The 21,114-nt window shown below is 41.2% G+C and overlaps 1 protein-coding gene across 2 annotated transcripts in view; it reads left to right on the forward strand.

Annotated features, from left to right (window-relative positions):
• The first annotated feature begins 3,309 nt into the window (after window positions 1–3,309).
• The window catches only part of PHF21B (PHD finger protein 21B), a 160,443-nt gene continuing 142,638 nt past the window's right edge, over window positions 3,310–21,114 (forward strand). Inside the window, exons 1-3 of one of the 2 annotated variants that reach the window (XM_083860172.1) lie at window positions 3,310–3,856; window positions 4,394–4,426; window positions 4,739–4,804. In XM_083860172.1, coding sequence (XP_083716298.1) covers window positions 3,803–3,856; window positions 4,394–4,426; window positions 4,739–4,804 — 153 coding nt within the window. In that variant the 5' untranslated portion in view covers window positions 3,310–3,802. The remainder of the gene's footprint in view (window positions 3,857–4,393; window positions 4,427–4,738; window positions 4,805–21,114) is intronic. The other variant, XM_083860171.1, reaches the window with a different exon arrangement.

Raw genomic sequence — 21,114 nt, forward strand, 5'->3', positions numbered from 1 at the left:
ATAAGTGATAATTTATATTTGTATTAAGATTTGTGGCCCATCACAGTAGCATTGAAGATGTATAAACTGTTTTTTTTGAATGGTGGGCAGGTTAAACAAATTTCTAAACTTTTCCTGTTGACATCACAGTGCTGTGGGCAGGATGACATGATAATCCTCACTCCTTGCAGTTAAAGTCAATTTGTCTGCTTCATGAACCCATACACATCTTTGGAGGAAGTGAGGCTGACAGGAATCACTAGTTTTGTTCTGGTCAGCAAGTGACTTTTTTATAATGGTTAGAAAAAGGCTCTTTGCTCTACCAATGAAATATGCATTAAAACAAACCAGCATAATGTCAATGAATTAATCACTAACACGTAAAGAAATCATATTTTACTAGTTTAATCAGTTTTAGTCAATGGCTAAACTCACAGAAGCTTTGCTCTGATATAACCAGAGGTTACAAAGGTAACCCTCACAATTTACAAAATTACTTGGCAAAGCCCTGCTTTTGTTGTGTATAACACTACAAAATACCTTTTTACAGAACACATGAGAAGTAACATTGCTTCGACATTGAAAAAATTTCATACTTATAGGATCTGCAGGACTGACTGATTTGTCTTTATGAATGTGAGTAGAAGTTAGATTTTAAAAGTCCCCCATCAGCTAAGCCATTTTATTGTTTGCCAATTAAAAATCCCTTTGATATTTTAAATCTAGACATCAGTACACTATGGAGAACAAACTGACCTAGATATTATCTTGAGAGAAAGTGTGAAACTTCCTGCTTTCACCTGTTCAAGCTGTGTGTCAGCACAAACAAATGCTGTAAGTGTAACCCATTGCCTTAACAAATCTCGCTAAGGCCAATAAGGCTCTTCCAACACAATTTATTTCATTGTAAAGGTTAATAGAAAATTTCTGTTTAGACTTTATTCCTAATTTTGGCAGGCTAAGAATATTTCACCATGAATCTTCAAATTATTTTAGTGTAAGAAGTTGTGCTATGCTTGAACAGAATATGTCTGAGAAATTTAATGGAAATTAAACTGTTTTGGACTCACAACACATTATATCTCAAAGCAGTTTTAATTAGAGTATAGTTAATGTAAGTTGGTTTAGGTATATATTGGTGTCTTTAAATAGTTTTGAGATGAACTTAGTTATTAAAATTGGTATCCAAACACAACTGCAGCAGAGTAGTGTTTTAAATACTAATGGTTTAGTCTCAGTTTCAGATTTGTGTTTTAGTGCAGACTGAATAGAATATCAGTGTTCAATCAATGCAGGAGTGGGATTATGTATACACCCAAGTTCTGGTCCCTAGCACTCCATCAGCCAACTCCTTGCTAAAAAGTGCCCTAAATTCTGACTGTCATCAATAAAATTATTCTGAGTGTTGGTTTTGGTTTCCAATCCTATTCCGGCCATGCACCAAGACAACAGGAATTCTAACTGCACATCTGCCATTACTGCCTGGAAAATACTGCAGCTGCACGGTGAAACACTGACTTCATAGACATTCATGCTGCTGGTTTGATGCTGCACCGGGTGGGGTCTGTCCATAGGACCTGGAGCCCTGTCACACGTCCATGGAAGAGAAATGAGCACATCAAGGTGATGTGTTTCTGTCCTCACCCGATCTGGAGCACCTCTGTGGTGCAGGGTGACCTGGTGGATCCCTTAATAAGGGCTGCAAACATGACTTGGCTTGGCTCAACTGGAGCATCCACTTGAGTCAACCCTTCTGTGCCAGTTTAAAGTATCACTGCTCTTATTTATTACCTTGTCCTGGGTTGCAGTGTAGGATATACGCAAAGTATTTATTCTATCACCATCTTCATGAACTGTTAAACCAGGTGGGGCAGTGTTTTCCCAAGCCCCTGCCTGTGGGGTGTCTTCTGCTCATGGCCCATCAATGCCTTGCCCATGACTCACAGGTAACTCCCTCCAGGGGTTATCTCTGTTTAATGGGCCATCAAGGACCCATTTCACACTTCTCATCCCATTGTGAGATGCTCTGCCCAGGGGAGGAGCCAAGGATTCCCACCTGGATATAAGCTGGTATGTGGGACAGTGCAAGCAGCCCTTACCCACCGGATTCCCAGAGGAGCAGAGCTACCAGACCTTTCTACAGGATCACTGCTTCAGGAAGAGCACCTCACCTGGACTGCTTCCACCACCCTGCTCAGGTTGTATTCTGACTCTGTCATTGGTCCTTTGTGTTATCACATTTATTTTATTTTTACCTTTTTACCTTTTTTCTTATTAAATTATATTTCTGACTTGGAGCCTCTCATTCGTTTTTCTTTCAAACCACGACATACCTAAATAGAGTCAGAGGATCCACGTTGCCATCCCTCAGCAGCAGGTTCATTTGAGTGGGTCCTGTGTCCAAATGTCCCACACTCCCATCCCTTCCCCCTTGAGCTACTGCAAACAACCCGGTTTGTGCTCTCCCTTAGCTGAAAGTATCTCATCTGCCAGAAAACTTTACCTCCTCGAGTTAGATTTTGCTTTTTAATGTGTCACAGGTTTGACATCCCACTTTGGGGTGGGAGGAAATCCGCAATGGGGTGCAGCAGCTTGTCCCGGTGAGGAGCAGCTGGATGGGGTGAGGGAGGAACCGCTGGATGCACTGCCCTGTGACCCTCCCACACCTGGGACTGTCCAGTGCCTGGATCTCTCCCTGGAGCCGGTGACACCACCCGGGATCCTCGGGATAGCCCAGCCTGGGCTGCTGGAGGTTCCCTGGGGCGGCCCTTCAGGGGATAGGGGAGGCACTGCCAGGACTATCCCTATCCCTCTGTTCCATCCCTATCCCTCTCTCCTGTCCCTGCCGCTCTCTCCCGATCCCTGGTCCCGCCCCCTCCCCATAGGACACGCCCCCTCCCCATCACCCCGCCCCTCTCCATAAGCCCCGCCCCCCCTTCTCCTCCCTCTCCACTTTGTTGTGGCGGCGCCTCTGGCGGCAGGAGCCGCTCTGCGCACGCGCGGGGCCGCGAGCTCCTCCCCCCCCACCCCCCACCCATCCCCACCTCCCCCCCCCCCCCCTCCCCCCGCGCCCCCCGCTCCATCCGGGCACCCGCGCGCGCGCGCGCCAAAGCCGTGTCACGGCTCCGTCCCCCCCCCGCGCGGCGGCGGCGGATCCCAGGAAATATAGTCCCTGCCCGGGCCCGGCCGCCGGCCCGGCCCCGCTGGAGCGGCCCCCGGGGCCCGGCGGGGGGCGGCGGGGCCGGGCCGGGCCGGGGCGGGGGCGGTGGGGGGGAGGGGGGGGGGGGGGTGGGGGGCGCGGGCGCGCGCGGCCCCCCCCTTCCCCCCCCAGACCGGCGGAAAGTGAGTGATGAGTCCGTGTCCCCAGCAAGAGGCGAACAACTTGCCGTGCACACCGAGTACTTGTGCCGCTTTTCCCTACTGTTGTTGTTCTCGGTGCCGCCACTCCTTTTCTAATTTTTTTTTTTAATTTTCCTGTCTTCTTTTTTTTTTTTTTTTTTTTCAGTTACTTAAAAAAAAAATTATATTTTCTTCCATTTCTTCCGCGGAGAGAGGGGTGGCTGGCGGGTCTGTTGCAAAAAGCGAGAGAGAAAAGAAAGAACAAAAACAAAAACAAAAAAAAAAAAAAAAAAAAAAAAAAAAGAAAAAAAAAAAGAAAAAAAAAAAAAAGAAAAAAGAAAGGCAGAAAAAAAAAGCAAAACAAAACCAAACCAAAAAACTAAACCAAACAAACAAAAAAAAAAAAAAAAAAAAGAGAAAAAAAAAAAAGAAACTTCACTCGGATCTGAAAGTGGCAGGAAAAAGTGCCTGGCAAGTTGCAGGGATGGAGCTACACAGCTTGCGGGAGGCGTTAAAAGTGGAAATCCAATGTCACCAGGTAAAGAAGGATGCCACCGCCGAGGGGGCTCAGCACCGGCGCTGCGTGCTCTGTTCGGCCACAAGAGCCTCGCTCGGTGCCGCAGGACCGGGGGAGGAGGAGGAGGGGGCTCGGGGGGGCGCGATGGGGACCCCCGACCCCCCACCGCAATGGCGAGCACTTCCCCAAAGTACTTTGGCTGACTTCTTTTTTTTTCTTTTTTTTTTTATTTTTTTTTTTTTTTAATTTATTTAATTTTTTTGCGTGTGTGTGTGTGTTGTGGAGATGCGGAGTCAACTGCAGTCGGTGCTGGTGTGAGTGTGAGAGTGAGTGTGTGCGTGTGTGTGTGTGTGTGTGTGTGTTGGAGAGATTAGGACGAGACTTGAATATTTATGAGCTTTGCTCGAAACTGACTCGCAGTGTTTACTTGCCTCTTTGTTCCTTACCCCCCTCCCTCCCCCGTCCGCACACGTACATACATTTTAAAAAAATCCATTAAACTTGAAACAGTTTCTAATTCCTCCTTTTTTTGGGCGTTGATTTTTTTTTTTTTAATAGAAACTAGTTGCACAGATGAAGCAAGATCCACAGGTAAATGCAGATCCTTTTTTTTTTTTTTTTTTTTTTTTTTTTCCTCCTCTCTTCCTTCAGTATTTTATCCCTGCCGTAATAAGCGCAGTTGTGCTGGGACAGCAGGATGAGAAAACTTTATCAGTAAGAGATCTCATTTTGTAGTCTGCACTGAGTTTTCTTGCTAAGGAGGGTGTTTTGTGTGTGCATGCTTCCGTACGGCTTCGGTGGAATGGTTTTTGCCTTTGAACAATTTCGAGCTCGCAAGTTTATTCATTACAGGGGTTACTTTGCACTTTGCCTTTAATACGCGTCTTGTTGCCGTTTTTGCAGAACGGGGATCTTAAGAAACAAATCCATGAAAGGCAATCAAGAATAGCAGCTCTTAATGAGAAACAAGTAAGGAACGGATCGATTCAGTTGTGTTTGGTTTTTCTTCTTGTTTTTTAACGATGCACTATCTAAACATCCGAAAAGTGTCTGTGTTAGCTGAAAAATGCTGGCGGCAGGGATATAACATCCATTTTCTTTTGCATAGAGTCAGAAAATGCATGTTTTCATAATGAGGTCGGATTCTCTGGTGTCTTGCTGGGGGAAAGAATAATTTCAGTGTTAGTGGTAAAAAGATAAGCAGTAGTTAAAACGTAAGAAAAAAAAAAAGGCGTCCATTTTGAGTTGGTCGACATGTTTTAGGAATATGGAAAATTCTCCTGTCTTGGGCTACTTTGTGCACTTCTGTGTAATGTGCCGAGCAAGAGTTGGGAAGGAGGGGGCTGGAGCCCCGTTTGGAGCCATTTCTGGGTTTAATTACAAAACTGATTTTTATTGATCACTTTATTTCTTTGCTGCTTTTCTCTCTCTCTCTCTCTCTTTTTTTTTTTTTTTTTTTTTTTTTTTTCTTTCCTCCCCACTTGCCTTTCTCTTCCCTTGGTCTGATCTGACGTGTTAGCTTTTGATTCGAGTTCACTTAGGCACTTTCACTTTTTTTCCTACCCCCTTCCAAAAAATACGAATAAAAACAGATTAACCTGTTTCAGCTGCCAGGGAGGGGGAGTGGAGGAGAGAAAAAAAAAAAAATAACAAAAAAAAACGGAGGGAGAGAAACAAAACAAACCAGCAACCTTCCTCCCTGCCTCCTCCCCTTCCCCACTCATCCCCTCCCCGCCTTTCCCAAAGTTTCTCATGGCTGTTTTTGTGCCGGGTGACCCCGGAGAGGAGCCGGGAAGGAAAGTTTGGGGGCGGCAGGGGCTCAGCACCGCGGACAGCGCCGCTCGCCTTCCCCCTGTCCCCGCAATCCCGGCACTTCCAGCGCGGGAAAGGCACCACGTTGTTGGGAAACGGGAGATCTGCCGGCCTCAGCCCCGCTATCTCTCTCTCTCTCCATGCCAGGGATGAACTTTGCGGGCTCCCCTGGGCTCTCCATGGAGGTGACGGGCTGCTCCGAGCCCTGATCCTCCTTTCAGCACCAGGGCTGGGACAGCTCCCGCCGAGCCAAAGCCACCCCATCCCTTCATCCATCCCTCCATCCATCCCTCCGAGGGGGCACGTGTTCTGGTCCCCCAGCTTTCCCCCCTCCCTTTTAAATTTTTTTAAAATTATTATTATTTTTGTGTGTGTGTTGTGTTATGTTGTGTGTTGTTTTGCCAGAGTTGCGGTTGAAGTTGGGAAGCGCCCGTGGCGGTGGTGCGTGCCCGCGGGGGCGATGGCTGCACACCACCCTTTTTTCCTCCCAGTTTATTGTAATGAGAATTGGTCAGCACTCTCAGTTTGGTAGTGGAAGCTTCCATTTTGTAGAGGAAGGGGTGTTGGTTCCTCCTAACATGGAGAAAAGTCTGCGGAGTTTGCCGGTGGGGGATGGGGCCCCATTCATGCTGAACATTACCATTTTGATTGCTTTGATGCCATTTTTGGAGGGGGGAGGGGAGAGAATACCCTACTCAGCAGAGCACAAAGATGTTTAATCACTGTATAGAATCAAATCAGATAGTTTCTTTTTTAAAGCAAATCTGACACTACATGATTTGTAAGGGCTGTTAGTCCTTGTTTTGCAGTGTAAAACAGCAAATTGTTGACTCTAATATTACTCTATTGGGTAGAACCTTGTTGGTTTGTTCTTTTTATTTTTTTTTAATAAGCTAAAAGCCTTTCCTGCAACAATGCATCTTTATGTGTTGTTTCTTAAATATCAAAATAGTTTTACTGTTCTAAGTGGGTATTTGGAACATAGATGTGATCATTTCCCCCTATATTGTAGCAACTATTTCAAGGCTGTTTAAATTTTTTATGATCGTAGTAAATGAGAAGCTATTTATTATATGTGGTGTTGGAATTTAGATAAGGCAGGGAGACACATTTGAAAATTCAGTTTGAACATTGTGATTCAGCTCGGGGAAAATGGTTTTTGCTAAGCTTGCACAGCGTATTTATGTATGATCCAAACTAACTAGTAAACAATTGCTGTATATTTATGACTTGCCATTCTCATAATCTTGTAAATAAATCTATAGACCGTGAAGTAATTAAACATAAAATACCTAAAACTTGTAAACAGGAAATTTGGTCTAGCAGGAAACCTCCTATTTTTAGGCAAAACTCTAGATTTCTTTTACTGTTCTCAACATCCTGTGCAACAAGAGCTCATAATTAAGAGCCTGGCTGGTGGTGTGGTGTCCTGGTGCTCCAGGCTGCCACCTCCAGAGGTCTACCCTGAAATCTTTCTTGGGTCACAAGTGAAATGAGTTTGGAGGTCTCAGCTTGTGACCAAGTCACAAACCCATTGTGTAACTTTGCAGACTTGCTATAATTAGTGGTTGCTCCTTAGGTAATGGCTTGTAAATGAACTCTGTGTCCTTTAGGGTATGGAGAGGGAGCAGTGAGGACCCCTGAGACCACAGATGGGCTAATGCTGGCGCTATTTGGTGATTCCAAGCCCTCACTTTCGTGGAAACACCAGTGTAAATTAAACAGGCAGTTCAAGTACTGAGGTTATTTTTACATATGTATTTACATTCCTTCCTCCTTTATCCCCCCCAAAGGTTTGTTTAGGCTCAACTAATTCATAATTCAATAATGTATACCTTTGATTGTGCATGCACTGAATACAAAAGACCCTAAAATTGCGTTTCAGTTTAACTGCACATGTTTATGATGAAACAGTAAAACAAACAAACAAAAACCACCCCATCTACACCTGTTAGGAACATAACAGGAGTGAGTGTTATCTCTCAGTGCCCCTGTTCATCAGTTTTCATTGTAGATGGCTATAAAGGCATTTATGGCAATGTGTGCTTTCCTTGAAAGTTGTCAGATGAAGACATGGAAGAACTGAATGGCAAACCCAACTTTTGAGGGAAATTTATGAAATAGGCTTTTATGTGCAGCTGGATTTAAAGTTGCATCCTAATTAAGGATCCCTGGCTAGTCATCGATGTTTCTTTTATGTTGGAGGGTTAGAGAAATATAGAATTTAGCATAGTTTTAATATTTTTCATTGTCTTCAAATAAGCACTGTAGATCCATAATTTTCATTACTGGAAGGAACAGCTTCAATCAGTTCTTAATTTGGCATCCAACTCAGAAAGACAAGTTAGACTTCTGTCACAAGTACATCCTTCAGATGCTGTAGTTTTGATTAATTGTCATCACATTTGAGAGTGGGTTACCTCTTCTTTGACAAAATCTGATCTGTGAAGGCTCCATTAGTTAGTCCAGTGGTTTTACACCTTCAGTCTACAGCACATGCAGAGCAGCAGTAACATTTTTATCTAAACTGTCAAGCAACAAGCATTTATATGTAAATAAAAGAGCCATCATAAGAGCTAGCATTGGCCTTAATAGCACACCAGAGGTGCTCGGCTGCATGTGTTTCTTGCTCTTTATATCCTTAAAGGGTTGTTAAGGGTCTTTAAATTCTAGTAAGTTGTCTCTTATTAATTAATAGATCAGGATAAAAAAAAGTAAACAAATATTTAACCTCCATTGGAAGTTCCTTTTTACTTGTTCCTCCTTACTGATGTTGGGTGGCAAGCCAGGTCTTTAACAATGGACATGTGTGGGCCACTGTATTTTTGACCCTGGTGAACTCTGAATTCAGACAGCCTGTCCTGGAGCACAGTAATAAAAATATGCCTTCCTGAAAGACATTATGCCATTCACTTCTGTGCTGCCTCATTTCTTTACCGTAATTTACTACCTATGCAGAAAATCAACATTAGATTCAGGCAGACTTTCCCAGTCTGTGTTATTGCTGGTTTGGGGGTTTTTTGGGTAGTATATCTGAAATGAAATCACTGAATGTATTTTGCCTGTGGTGATCACCGGCAAAGCCTGTTTGTGGAAAGTGTTAGACATCTTAAAATTGAATACAGTTCTTATGCAATTTGCTGGAGATGGTTTAGCTCAAGATGTCTCATTGTGCTGATGTTGTCTCTGTTTTGGGGAAGAAGAGGAGGTGGGTTTTGAGTTTGTTGAAGTTCATGCTGGGCTGCGCCTGCAAATGGCAGCATTATTTACATGAGTTAAAGAATAAATTATTGATACGGCCAGAGCTCAGTATTTCATATGGCTGGGCTCTTCCAAAATGATTAAAGTTAAATAAAGGTTATAAGATTCAATGAAAGCTCAGGTAAAATCTGAAAGGCATTTCCAGATTGAGTTGAACCTTATGTCAAACTCTGACCCAAGGTATGCACAGCCCTCCCTGTGCTGTGGCAAGAATTGCATCCCTGTCTTGCTCTGGATGTCAGGGGAGGCTCCCAGGTGGAGTATTAAACTTTTCTATCACTGCACTGAGTCTATAAACACAAAGACAACAGGTATTAAATGTGAGTTTGACTTTGCCATTCTTCTGCATATGGAGGTTCTGCTGACTTTGCTGGGAATCCTGAACAATTGCAGAATAAAATGAACTTACTGGATCAGAGTAAAGATTAGTTCTGGATTGTAATTCAGAAAGCTCCAGTTCCTTTTTTTTTTTTTTTTTAATTTCTTTTTTTATACTGCAAAATCAGGTGGCAATGTATTGCTTGTTTTGCCATCTGTAGAAAGAGGGGAAAAAACTAGGGAAGGATTTACCTTCAGCTCCTTGGAGGAGAAACTTAGGAATACAGTTTGCATAATGACAGTCCTAGCAGTCTGCTTGTGCTTTCAGTAATAGCATACTGAGATTCCCATGTCATATTGGTGAAAAAGGGTAATAAAGGACATTTTCATGGAGGATTGGAAGGATGGCTTTCAGCCTGCCATTAGGTTGCCCTTATAAAGATTCATGGAATTCGCACATCTGTAACAAAAATTTGTACTAGAGGGATTAGAACCCCATTTTGTTTGGTAGCTGCTGGACTGGCATGGGAAATGCTATTTCATTCCAGCATTTTTCTTTGACTGTACACTTTTCTCTACTTGTACAGTGTATCACTTGGCAGGGCTAACTGCTGAAAAGAGAATGTTACATTCATTCTAACCGTTTTAAAGAGTTCACTTTGATATTTTACCCACTTAAACACCTGCTGTCAGAACAGTACAATTGATTTCAATTAACTTTGAATTTCTTCAATAAGATGACTCTTATAATAACTCCAGTAATCCCATGATGCTTCATTAGAGGAGCTGGCTATGATGATTATCCCTGTGATTTAGCAATTTTTTCCTTACAATGCCTTTGTCTATTCAGAAAAAGGAACTATGCCAACAGTACCATTTTATTTCATTTCTGATTTTACACTAATGATACTTGCTACCTGTTACACACTTAAATACCTAATTTATACTTGCAGCAAACAGGTATTTGTTCAGATGTACACAATACTTTAGTAGGGAAACTGTCTTTAAAGAAACTTTACTTCTATGTGGGAACTCTGTGTCTTGGAGTTCAAATTTGTTTTAATTTTTGAGGAGACACTTGGGTAGCTGTTAAGTGATGCTTCTGCAGGAGTCTTTGTCAGGAGCTCTGGTTTGATGGAACCAAATCTCCACTGGTTCCTGCCATGTGTGGGGCTCATCCAGAACAGTATGTCATGGCAGATGTCTGAACCAGCTCATCTTGTTTCAGGATCTAGTGCACAGACTCCTTGTATCCATGGAGGCAAAGGGGAATGTCTTCTTTCCATAGCATGGTGCTAGAGAAGAGTTTTGGATGGTGGTTTTAAATGTCATTTCCAATGGGATCCTGCATCAGTCTAAACACTTCTGCTGTGTTCAAGTTGAGAAAATCCCTTTTCATCTCATTGCAGATTTGATTTTCAAGTTGAAAGCATGAAGGTCTATAAAGACATGTTAATACAAAGTTACTTTTAACTCTTCCTTCTATGCCTTTCTCTTTGTGATCAAAGATAAAATAAGCAGCATTTTTGTACTTGATTATATAAAATGGTGCCTCCTCTCCCCTCTGCCCCCAAAACAAAATCCGAAGCACCAACAAGATTTTTAAGCAATGGAGTTAGTGGATAGAAATTTGCAAATCAGTAAGACAAGGCCCTGGTAAATGGTGCATGTGTGACCACGATGTCAAGGAGGGCAACTGGTACACGCAGAGGAGCTGGAGGTAAGGGAAGTATGAAAATAGGCTGCAAGTTTAAGATAAGAACAAAGAAGAAGAAAAAAGAACCAGAATTGGACTAATTGAAATGCAAATTTGTCGTTCTGCCATTAAAGTAGACAGTTATTTCAGTGTAATAGACTCATATTTGGTCTATCCAATCCTCGTCACACACTTCTCTTCTATGTCTGCATACGCATCTATTTTATATAGTTATTTTATTTTTTTAAACTTAAGGTGGCACTACTTTTTTTTTTTTTATTTTATTTTATTTGGAATCGTTCTTCTTGAGTTAAAATGTACTTTGTGAAAAATGTTTTCTCCCCCACCCCTCTCTTTTTTTTTTGAATCAGCTGCTTATTGTTATGCAGTAGCAATTTCCAGAGTGTCATATGAAATTGCTGATGCGGCTTAGTTCTCGCTCCAACCTGCAACTGCCAATAGTAAGCATCTATTGAAATCTAATATGTACCACAGGGCTTTTTGCACATGTACAGGCAGACCCTTCTGGTTAATAGGCAGAGGACTAGGAAATAGGAGCATGTATTTTTCCTTTTTTTTTTTTAACCCATGGAGAACTTAAATATATGTCCAAGTTAAAATTATAAAATGATCCTTTGACTGAATTAAAGTAAACCAGAGAACTGACCATAAGTGTAGCTGCAGTAAATTTAGAACAATAAGTACTTGAGAACTCTGTAGATATGATGGGTGGTGTTAATTTAGGCTTTTGAGAGGCAGTCTTATTTTCAGAGATATAATTCAGTTTTAAGAGCCTGGGCATTGAGGCTCTGGCCAGGATGGTATGTTCACCTGGAGGTTGGTCTGATTGCTTGGGTTTAATTGAGAGAAACATATAATTGGCCTTGAAAGATAAGTTAAGTCTATATTGTGTATAAGTTATTTTCGTTTCCACATTGATTTAGCTTGATCCTGTTGGTACTTTGTGCTGTAGCTTGCGTATTATCCAGGGAGAAGGAGTGGAATTGCCTTTCTGTGCAACTCAGCTATTGATGACAAATCTTATAAGGTTACAGAAAGTGAAATTGTATATTACATTTCAAATAATTGAGTCATGTGAGAATCTCTGATACTTTTGACATGCAGCAGAGATTAACCTACATTTTCTATAACGTTCTGTTTTTCTAAAGTGCTTCAAATCAGCTAAGATTGCCTAAAGATTTATTGGTGAGTCAAAGCTTTTCTAAGAGTGAGGAGGAGAGAAGCTTCCATTCTCAGAAATGTACAGACTTGAGTGTCTCTGTGTATAAATTTGCTTCTGTGTGTGTGTGTGTGTGTGTGTGGTTGGGTGTGAGCATAAGGTCTTTCTCTTTGATATCATTCAGGCAGAAAGCCAATATGCGCATGTAAATGAGCCTGAAAATGTAATTAAAAATATATACATACTGGGGACTGCAGTACAGAATTTAGTATGAGATGCAGGGTATAAAGTGACAAGTAACATTTCCTATATAATCACTGGTACTAACTCTCATCTGTGATTTATGCAGCTTGTGTGTTATTAAGTGCCAAACAGATAAATGCTGAAATTATTTCTTTAGATCTCATTTCACCACGATGACTGAAAGCAGAGTGCATCTCGCCCATTCTGTTCCCTTCAACCAAAACAAAAGCCAAAATACACCTTCCATGCAAGTGTTACTACGGAGACTAAAAGTATTTTACATAAGGTCAGATAAAGACCTATTTGATAACATATCTTTCCTGGCAATAAAATATGACAAAACAGACTTACTTGTGAATATATTAGATCAGGGAAATCCTGCAAGTCATTAGCACGCATCTAGGAACTTGTATACAGATGGAAAAGGAGAAAGATTGCCAGGGGATAGACATAAACAATTTTGTCCTTTATTTCAGTGTAGATAACAAAGGCTCTCACATAAAAACCTACATGAGAGGCACCTTAGAAACTCCAAACTTTAGGCTAGAAGCCAGTTTTCTTTGCTTGAAAGTATTTTTCTAAAAGTTAAGTCAGAGTGCTGGGTGCAGAAGCTAATGTTTCTGCTCTCCGGCTTAGGGAGAAACTACTTGGAAAAGCATTTATTTTGCATTTAAAAATATAGGTGGAGTCCAGATGCATTTCTATCAACAGCTCCGCAGCCCATAAATATATACAACCTATGCCAGTGCCTTATTTACATTATTTTATTAACATTCTTTGCTGAGTGGGCTTGAATGGAACACAATCTCTCATACAGAGGATCTAATTATAAACATAAGGGACAGAACCAAATAAGCAGTCTTTAAAGGGAAAAGAGTCTGGCAGCTTTGTTTAAAGTGTCCTTTAATGAACTTCTTTAGCAGCTTGTATCTTAGCAACATGTTTTATTACATACCAGTGCGGGAGAAGCAGTTTGCAGATGGAGTTGCACACAGTAATTTATTTCCCCTCTTTTCCCCCCTTTTTTTTTTTTTTTTTTTTTTTTTTTTCTCCTCTGTGGTGACTCAACTGGAATGTGCAGAGTAGCTTTTCTAACACTGATAGCTCACTTGAAATCCCTGATTGGTTCATTTGTATCTGTTCTGTTTTGTTAGTTGATGAAAAAAGGCATTTATTGTGGTAAATGCATACTGATTTTGCGTGCTCTTAGAAATTCAGATATGACTGTTTTGAATAGGCATGGGATTTAAATGGAAAACAACCCCAGCTTTTTTCAGTGCACTTTTTTTTTTTTTCCATGGATGTGTTGCACTCGGCACTCGTCCTCATTGCACACACCAACGAGTTTCCAGATTTGGAGGTTATTTACTCTCCGTGTTACATGGAATTGTTTTAATCTCTTATCTTTCACCCCTCCAAAACTAATTGGAATATAGCAGTGACAGAAGCATTTGCAATCTCTTTTTTTGTCTTCTTAGACAAAACCTGGCACTTAAACTGCAAATATATATATATATATATATAAAAAAGCTGCTGTTTCAAAAGCCAATTGAAATTCTGCACTACTGTCCCTCCTTCAAATGACCTACAGAGCTTATCTTTGTTGAAAGAAATACTTTTTGTTCTCTCCACTCCTAATTGCAGACCAAGTTCTCCTCATATGTTTTGAGTAAAAAAGTATGTGAGTAGCTTTTTTCAATAGGGTCTTTGGAGGAATGTGGTGTTATTGAAGATGAGTATAAGCAATACAATCTAGACTTTTTTTTATATTATAAATAAATTAAAGGGGAAAAATGGTTTTAATGAGCAAACTAAATACTATTCAGCTCAATTTACATTTTCTGCTGGCTAGGCAGGTGTAAGTCCAGAAATATATTTCCCTGGAGTTCACTGGAGTTACCCAGAGTTTGCACTGGTGTGATAAAAATCAGAATATTGCCAGAGTGAGAAAAGCAGGTGAGGAGGGGAGAGGGCAGATGAAGGCAGTCCAGAGTGTTAGGAGAACCCACAGAAGATGGAGATTGTTGGCTTAAAGATACTGCTCTTGGGGATGGCTTCATTAAACTTCAGTTATGTGCTAATATATTAGGGGTTGATATTAAAAAGACAAAATCTATCCATTTCATAAAGTCCATTGATATTTGCAAGTAGACAGGAGATGGTTTTTGAAAGAGATGGAATTGTTTCTCTGCTTAAAATTACTGAAATATTTCCATTTCCATTAACTGGCAAACTATTACATTTCTTGAGTCCTTAGTTCATAAAAACTCAGTTTCCTTTCACTCCAAGATATGGATGGATGGATCTCTCCAGTTTTCTGGTTTCAGGATGTCGGATGACACAGCCTGCCTCTTGTCCCTTTTGGATCTGCAACATCTCAGCCTTAGGAGCAGCATAAAGAAACCATTTGAACTTTAAAAGCAGTAAGAGGTAAAGGATGCAGTCCCACTCCCCTTTAAACCGTGGTGATACTGGTTTTAAATCAGAGGGATGTCCTCTGGAGCCAAAAGTGATCCAGTTGCAGTGTGATCGACTTACTTTTTCTTTCACAATTCAGCCCACTGTTCATTAACTCAATTTGGGTTGAAAAAACTCTTAGCTGGGGGATCTTGCACAATCACCAGGATGAATGATGGCAGTCTGAACTGTCAAACAAGCTAAACCATGAAATTTGCAATATTGCTAGACAAAGGATTATATTTTTTTTTTTGTTGCTGTAGGTCCCTAACAAAAGGGACCTGCCATTACTGGGACAACTCATGTCCTGTCATGAGAAATAGTATTTATGCCAGGCACAGCATTTGAAGACATTGTCTTAGGTTAATTTTTTTATGTGATAGAGCTGGGAATATTTAAATAAGGTATAAAAGCAAGAGTCTTGACATACTAAGAAATTTCCTTCAGAAGTGTTACAGTAAGAGAGAACAAAATGAAGAACTTAATTATTTTCTTAAACATTTAGGAAAGAATTAAAAACCTGTGCGTCAGATTGGCTAAAACTAATCAGCAAGATCCAGTGTTTTATTTTTCCTTCAATAAAGAAAAAAAAAAACAACAACCTTTTTTTCCAGAAGCACAAACATTTCCAGAAACTTCTTTAATCCTCTGAGTACTAGCACTGGACCTCATTACTGAAGTACTCTTAGTAAAGGAAACTTAGAGGAACTTCCATCCCCAGATGAAGCAAAGACTCATTTATAAACAATGAAAGCAGGAACAATAGAATGCTGAGTGCATTCTGCATGAATAATATAACTGAGGATTGTGAAAAGCCCATCATTTTTGTATGCCAAATTCAGTTTGGGAGTTTATGAGACTATATCTGGATTTCAGCTCTGGATTTCAGGCATTTTGGCCATAGGTGGTTATTTTACATTTTTTTCCTCTTGCACTTCCTTAATTAAAGTAATTCTCCTAAATATGCTGAAGGTCTTTAGGTCTGGGCCTGTCTTTATTCAGGGTTTAGCTTAATGAGATTCTCCTCCAGGATTCACAGACCATCAGGTAATGCAAACAGTGAAGGCAATAGTAGCTGATGTTTTCCATACACAGTGGAAGAACAAACTTTCCCCAAAACTCACCTTTGAGTGACTTTACCTACTGTTACAAACACAGAACAAGCAAGCTGGAATTTTCCTGGCTTGGGCTGCCTGAGGTGGTCCATTTCACCCACTGTTCTGAACTTGCTATCCTATTTTATAGAGAAGTAGTATATAGTTATGAACAAGATGTTCTTTCCCACCTGAGCCATCCTGTGCTTCTATGGTTCTCTCCAAGTTGAGTTGTTGGGTTATTTTGCAGTTCAGTCCCTGGCTGCTCTTTGCAATTGCCTCCTATTAAACTGAGTGCTGTCAAATGATAATGATGGATTCTGTAAGATAATCCAATGTCCTGAAAGCTGGACTAATGTATTTGCTAAAGATCTTCCTACTGTATGGTCCCTATTAGTTCTACTAGTAATTCCAATTTCTGAAAGTCTTCTATTTTGCTTCACTGTTTGGGGAAGAAAAGAAAAGGGAGAAAAAAAAATAAATATCTGAGATCTTCATATTAAAATTTTGGAGTTTCCTTAGGTTCAGCTGAGCTGTGCCTGTTTGTACTTCCCCAAAATCTGGGCCAGGTGGACTTAAGTTCTTTTGCCACCCCCAAACTACAAAATTGGCAAGTCACTGGTACAACATTTGTCTTGATCTCCCAGGTTCTTGCTCTTTCATTAAGCTGGCTTCAGTTTAGGTTAGCATCAGCCACTGGTTTGCTGATGGACTTTCTCTAAAGGCTGTGGCTAAACCTTTTGATTTTGGTGTCAAAAATAGCTTTAAAAATGTTATTCCAGAACAAAGTCTGAATAATAATGCCTAAAATTGCTACATATTTATTTAATGATTCACTGTGCCTTGAAAAAGATCTTTTGATCATCAGATAGTTATGTATTCATCAGCTGGCCTGTTCCAACCTATCATATAAATACATAAAGTTTTCAAAATGCACAGTTCTCAGCAGACCAGACATGTAGGGGACCTGGTGTTTATTAAAATGTAGTTTGTTGACATGACTGAACTCAGCACACTTGTAGTCTGTTGGGTTATTATCCACTGAAGGAATTTTACCTTCTCTGGTTAAGGATCCACCAGGTAGGTGCAATTCCTCCCAAGTCATTACATGTTTTCAACTTGAAAAATCTTGAAATTGGAATCACTGGGTGCTGGACTTCTGTGTGGATTTGATTTGATGCGTTGAATGTGCAATGAATCAGCCTCAAACAAAAATAATTTGATTGCTATACATGCCAGTCCAATGTTGTTCTGAAGGAACTGACTGTTGTCTAAGAGCATCTGAAATGGTTTTAGTGGAAATTACTTAGAAGACAAAGTAGACACAGGTATTTGTGTTTCAGGGGCCAGATTCTGCCAAACTGAAGTGTGTTGACACAAGCACCCTTCATATTCTAAAGAGAAAAATCCCCTCCACCTGGTAGAAGAGGTGCACAAGTGTGTACAGAGATCAGAACACACAAAGAGCTTGAGAAAATGAATTTGAGGTGATATCTAGAGCAAAGGGGTCAAAATTGAAATTTACAGGTTCTTTATGAACACAGCAGAGACATCCCTGTATTCAGGTGAGAAATAGAGAGGGATAGGTCCAAGTTTGAGATGGGAAGGTGTTTTTTTTTTTCCCAATTCCTGGCAAAGTGGAGGCTTTGGAGCTTCTGTGCAGGAATTGCTGGCAGGCACACTGTGACTTTATGGATACCCACAACTGGCATAGTGCTGAGCAGTCTCCTTTTCCCACATTTCCTTGTTTCCCAGGAGAAATAGAAGAGACCATTTTAAGATTAATTAGCTGATGATGAGAGGCAGGAATTCTCTTCTGCAAGTTTGATGCTAGAAGGGGTGTTAAGATGAGGATTGATACTCCTGTGCACACTTTTCATTCTTTCTTTGTGGTTTTTTTTTGCTTGAAGTTGATACAGTCTTTCCTGGAACAAGCGTTTGCTGAATGTGTACGCAGGAAATGTGCAGGAAGTTTTAATGTGATTCAAATCAGTAATGTCAAAATGTCAGTCAGTAATATCAAATCAGTAGTTGTCAAAATGCTGTGCATTTTTATTTCTCAAAGCTAATATACCACATCTATTTTTAATTACCAGCTGTAACTGGAGGTGTGATTGATTTTCCTCTACTGGAGTGTCATTACTAGCATTTCTGTATTCAGCTGTCCATGTTAAAATGTTTGAATAGCCCTCTATTTAGAGTGATGATGCCCCACCTCAGAGTGGTAATTTCAAGCTCAAAAATTTCAATATTGAAATAACTTACTTTTAATTCCCAGAATGGATGTGTCACTTTGCTTCCCTCACTTGTGTTCCAGGAGGTGTGACTGATCTAGCAAAATGCATGACAGGACCTCTCTTTTTATTTGTTTAGGTAGGTAGAGCCACCTCAGCTGGGCAGGGAGGAGAATACAAAGTGCTGGGAGATGGTGACATCTAATGCTGTCACTTCCTTAGGAGTAAGATGGTCAGTTTCTAATCTGGGTGTTTATAATGCTCTGAGTAGGACAAGTAGTTGTACAGTGAAAACTGCCAGTACTGGCTCCCCTCTGGCTTCTGTCTTTGCTGTGTGGCTTTGGCTCTTTCACCCTGAAGGATTTTTAGGTTGAAACACAAAGAGATGCTTTCTTTGAGCTTTTGGAGTCCTGGGAAGGTGGTGGTTATGCCACTGTGCAGTGCAGTGGAAAGTGTGGAGAGCAGAACTGGGTGCTGAGGACACTGTCCCCATCCCAAGGGTTCAGGGTAACCATCCCTGGTCTGATCCCAAGGACTGAATGGCTGGATGTTTGGAATGTTATGTGTGCTCCAGAAGTGTGCTCTGCTGTTGAGTTTAATCCCAACAGAATCCTCCTGGTCCACTCCTGAATTGCTTTGCACTGTGAAACAAAGTGCAAGATCCACTTTGGTCAGATCCCAGGGTGATCTGCTTCAGAAATGAGCTCCTGGCTTGGAAGCAGTGGTTGATGTGGATTTACCCAATATGTGTTCCTTGCTGGTGGGTTCCTCTGACACTTCAACCAGCACTGCTCATCTCTGGCCCTTCTGTCTTTATCATGAGATCCCAGGCTACGAACAGAAGAGAGGGTGGAAGGCAGCTTTCCTGCTTGTGGACATGGGTCCATCAAGTGCATTCCTCTGTATTCTACATATTGGGGATGAAGAACCAACCCCTATTATATTTTTCCATGTTATTCTGAGGGCTAGAAATGTTTTATGTCCCTAAGATCTGGGCCATTTCAGGTCTAATGGAATTCTGGAATGCTACTTAAAGCTTTTATTTTGTTATTTTGGATGTAAGATCTATATTCCACTATGGCTGGGAGCAGGGACCCTCAAGGTTAAAGCCTCTTCCACAGCATTATAATATTTTGGGTTGCAGCCTGCACTTAATTTGTCTGTGTTAGCAGAAGTTAGTGTCCATTGATTTTGACATCTTCCTTGAACAGAACATTAGAGGAGCACTTTGGAACTCCTTACATTTCTTAAGAAAATGCCACCACTCCCCTTTTTCAGTAGAAATTATTGCCTCTCCTTTCAGATTCCTAATCTGTTTGTAGTATTATACATTACACAAAACCCCCAAAAATCAATGAAGTTCATAAACACAGTCAAAACTTACTTGACTTATTTTACTCTGAATGTTTTGCTCACTATAGAAAAGTCAGCAAATGTAATTGAAAGAGAGCATTGAAATTTTTAATGTTAAATGAAAATTATCAATTATTACAAAACAAGAGAACAAACGACTGGTCTCCCAACATTGTGTTGTGACCTAAAGGCACAGGGTTTGTGCCATGAGCAGCAGGGGAGGGGGGAATTCTGCCCCTCTGCCCTGCTCAGGTGAGATCCCACCTGCAGAGCTCCTCCGGCCCTGGGGTTCCAGCACAGGAACATGGAGCCGTTGGAGAGAGTTCAAAGGAGGCACCAAGTTGATCAGAGGGATGGAGCAGCTCTGCTGTGAGGAAAGGCTGAGGGAATTGGGATTGTTCAGCCTGGAGAACAGAAGCTGTGGGGTTACCCAGTAGTGGTTTTCCACCTGAAGGGAACCTGCAAGAAAGATTAAGAGATACTTACAAGGGCCTGGTATGACAGGACAAGGAAAAATAGCTTAATACTGTGAGAGAGTAGGTATAGATTAGATGTTAGGAAGAATTTCTTGGCTGTGAGGGTGGTGAGGCCCTGGCACAGCTGTCCAGACAAGCTGTGGCTGCCCCATCCCTGGAAGTGCCCAAGGCCAGGCTGGATGGGGCTTGGAGCAATCTGGGATAGTGGAAGGTGTCCCTGCCCATGGGAGAAGATGCTCTTTGAGGTCTCTTCCAACACAACCCATTCTGTGATTCTATGATAAGTGACTGGTTTTTACCCAGCAATTCCTCAGTTGCTGCAGGTATAGCTGATCTTACAAAATTCTTGCCTGACTCACAGTCATGATTTCCTGCTGTCAGCATGTTTTTCAATGGCATGACACACTTTCTCCACAGTAAAGAGTCTGCATAGAGACACAAGGCTACATCACAGAATTAATGGAGAACTGTGGATGCTGAGGGATTAGTGTGTAGTGGGGTTCTTGTGGAGTAACAGACATTTCTTTAAAACTTGTGAGGTACAAGGTGTGTAAAGGTACATTCTACAGTGGTTCTCTTACAGTAGAAATGAAGTCTGGACATTGTGTTAGCCTCAAAATGACAAGAAGAATGAGGTTCTGGAACAACTTTCCAATAGAGAAAGTGGAAGCAAACCACCAGTCTTTTATTATCCAGGGGAATCTGTGACATGCAAAGATCTTAAGCAGCCCTGGCAGGAGTAGAAAATATGTAGCAGCTACTTGTTTGTGGGACATAATGTTTGGAACTATTTCTGCAGGATACAGAAAAAAAAAAGTTAAGGACTGAAAGGGTAGCTCAACATGTTAGCCAATCTCTATTTTACACCATGTGAGGAGTTGGTTCCAGCTGTCAAAAACTTCTTGATGTACTGATGCTTTTGTCATATTGAGAAACTGATTTCAAAATTGTTTTCTGTTCTAGTTCTTATGGCATCAGTCATGGGAGTGTTTCTATAATAAGTTGAATATAGAGACTTTCAAGGCACAGATTGCTCAGTTTGTAGGACAGAATTGTTGTTTCACAGTAAATCATACTGTTTCTGGCACTTCATTTTTCATTGGGAGTGTGGTACCTGAAAGAGCCATGAAGAGCTATGAAACCCCTGAAGAGCTG

This window comes from Zosterops lateralis, assembly GCF_965231275.1.
Source record: "Zosterops lateralis genome assembly, chromosome: 4".
Lineage (NCBI taxonomy): Eukaryota > Metazoa > Chordata > Aves > Passeriformes > Zosteropidae > Zosterops > Zosterops lateralis.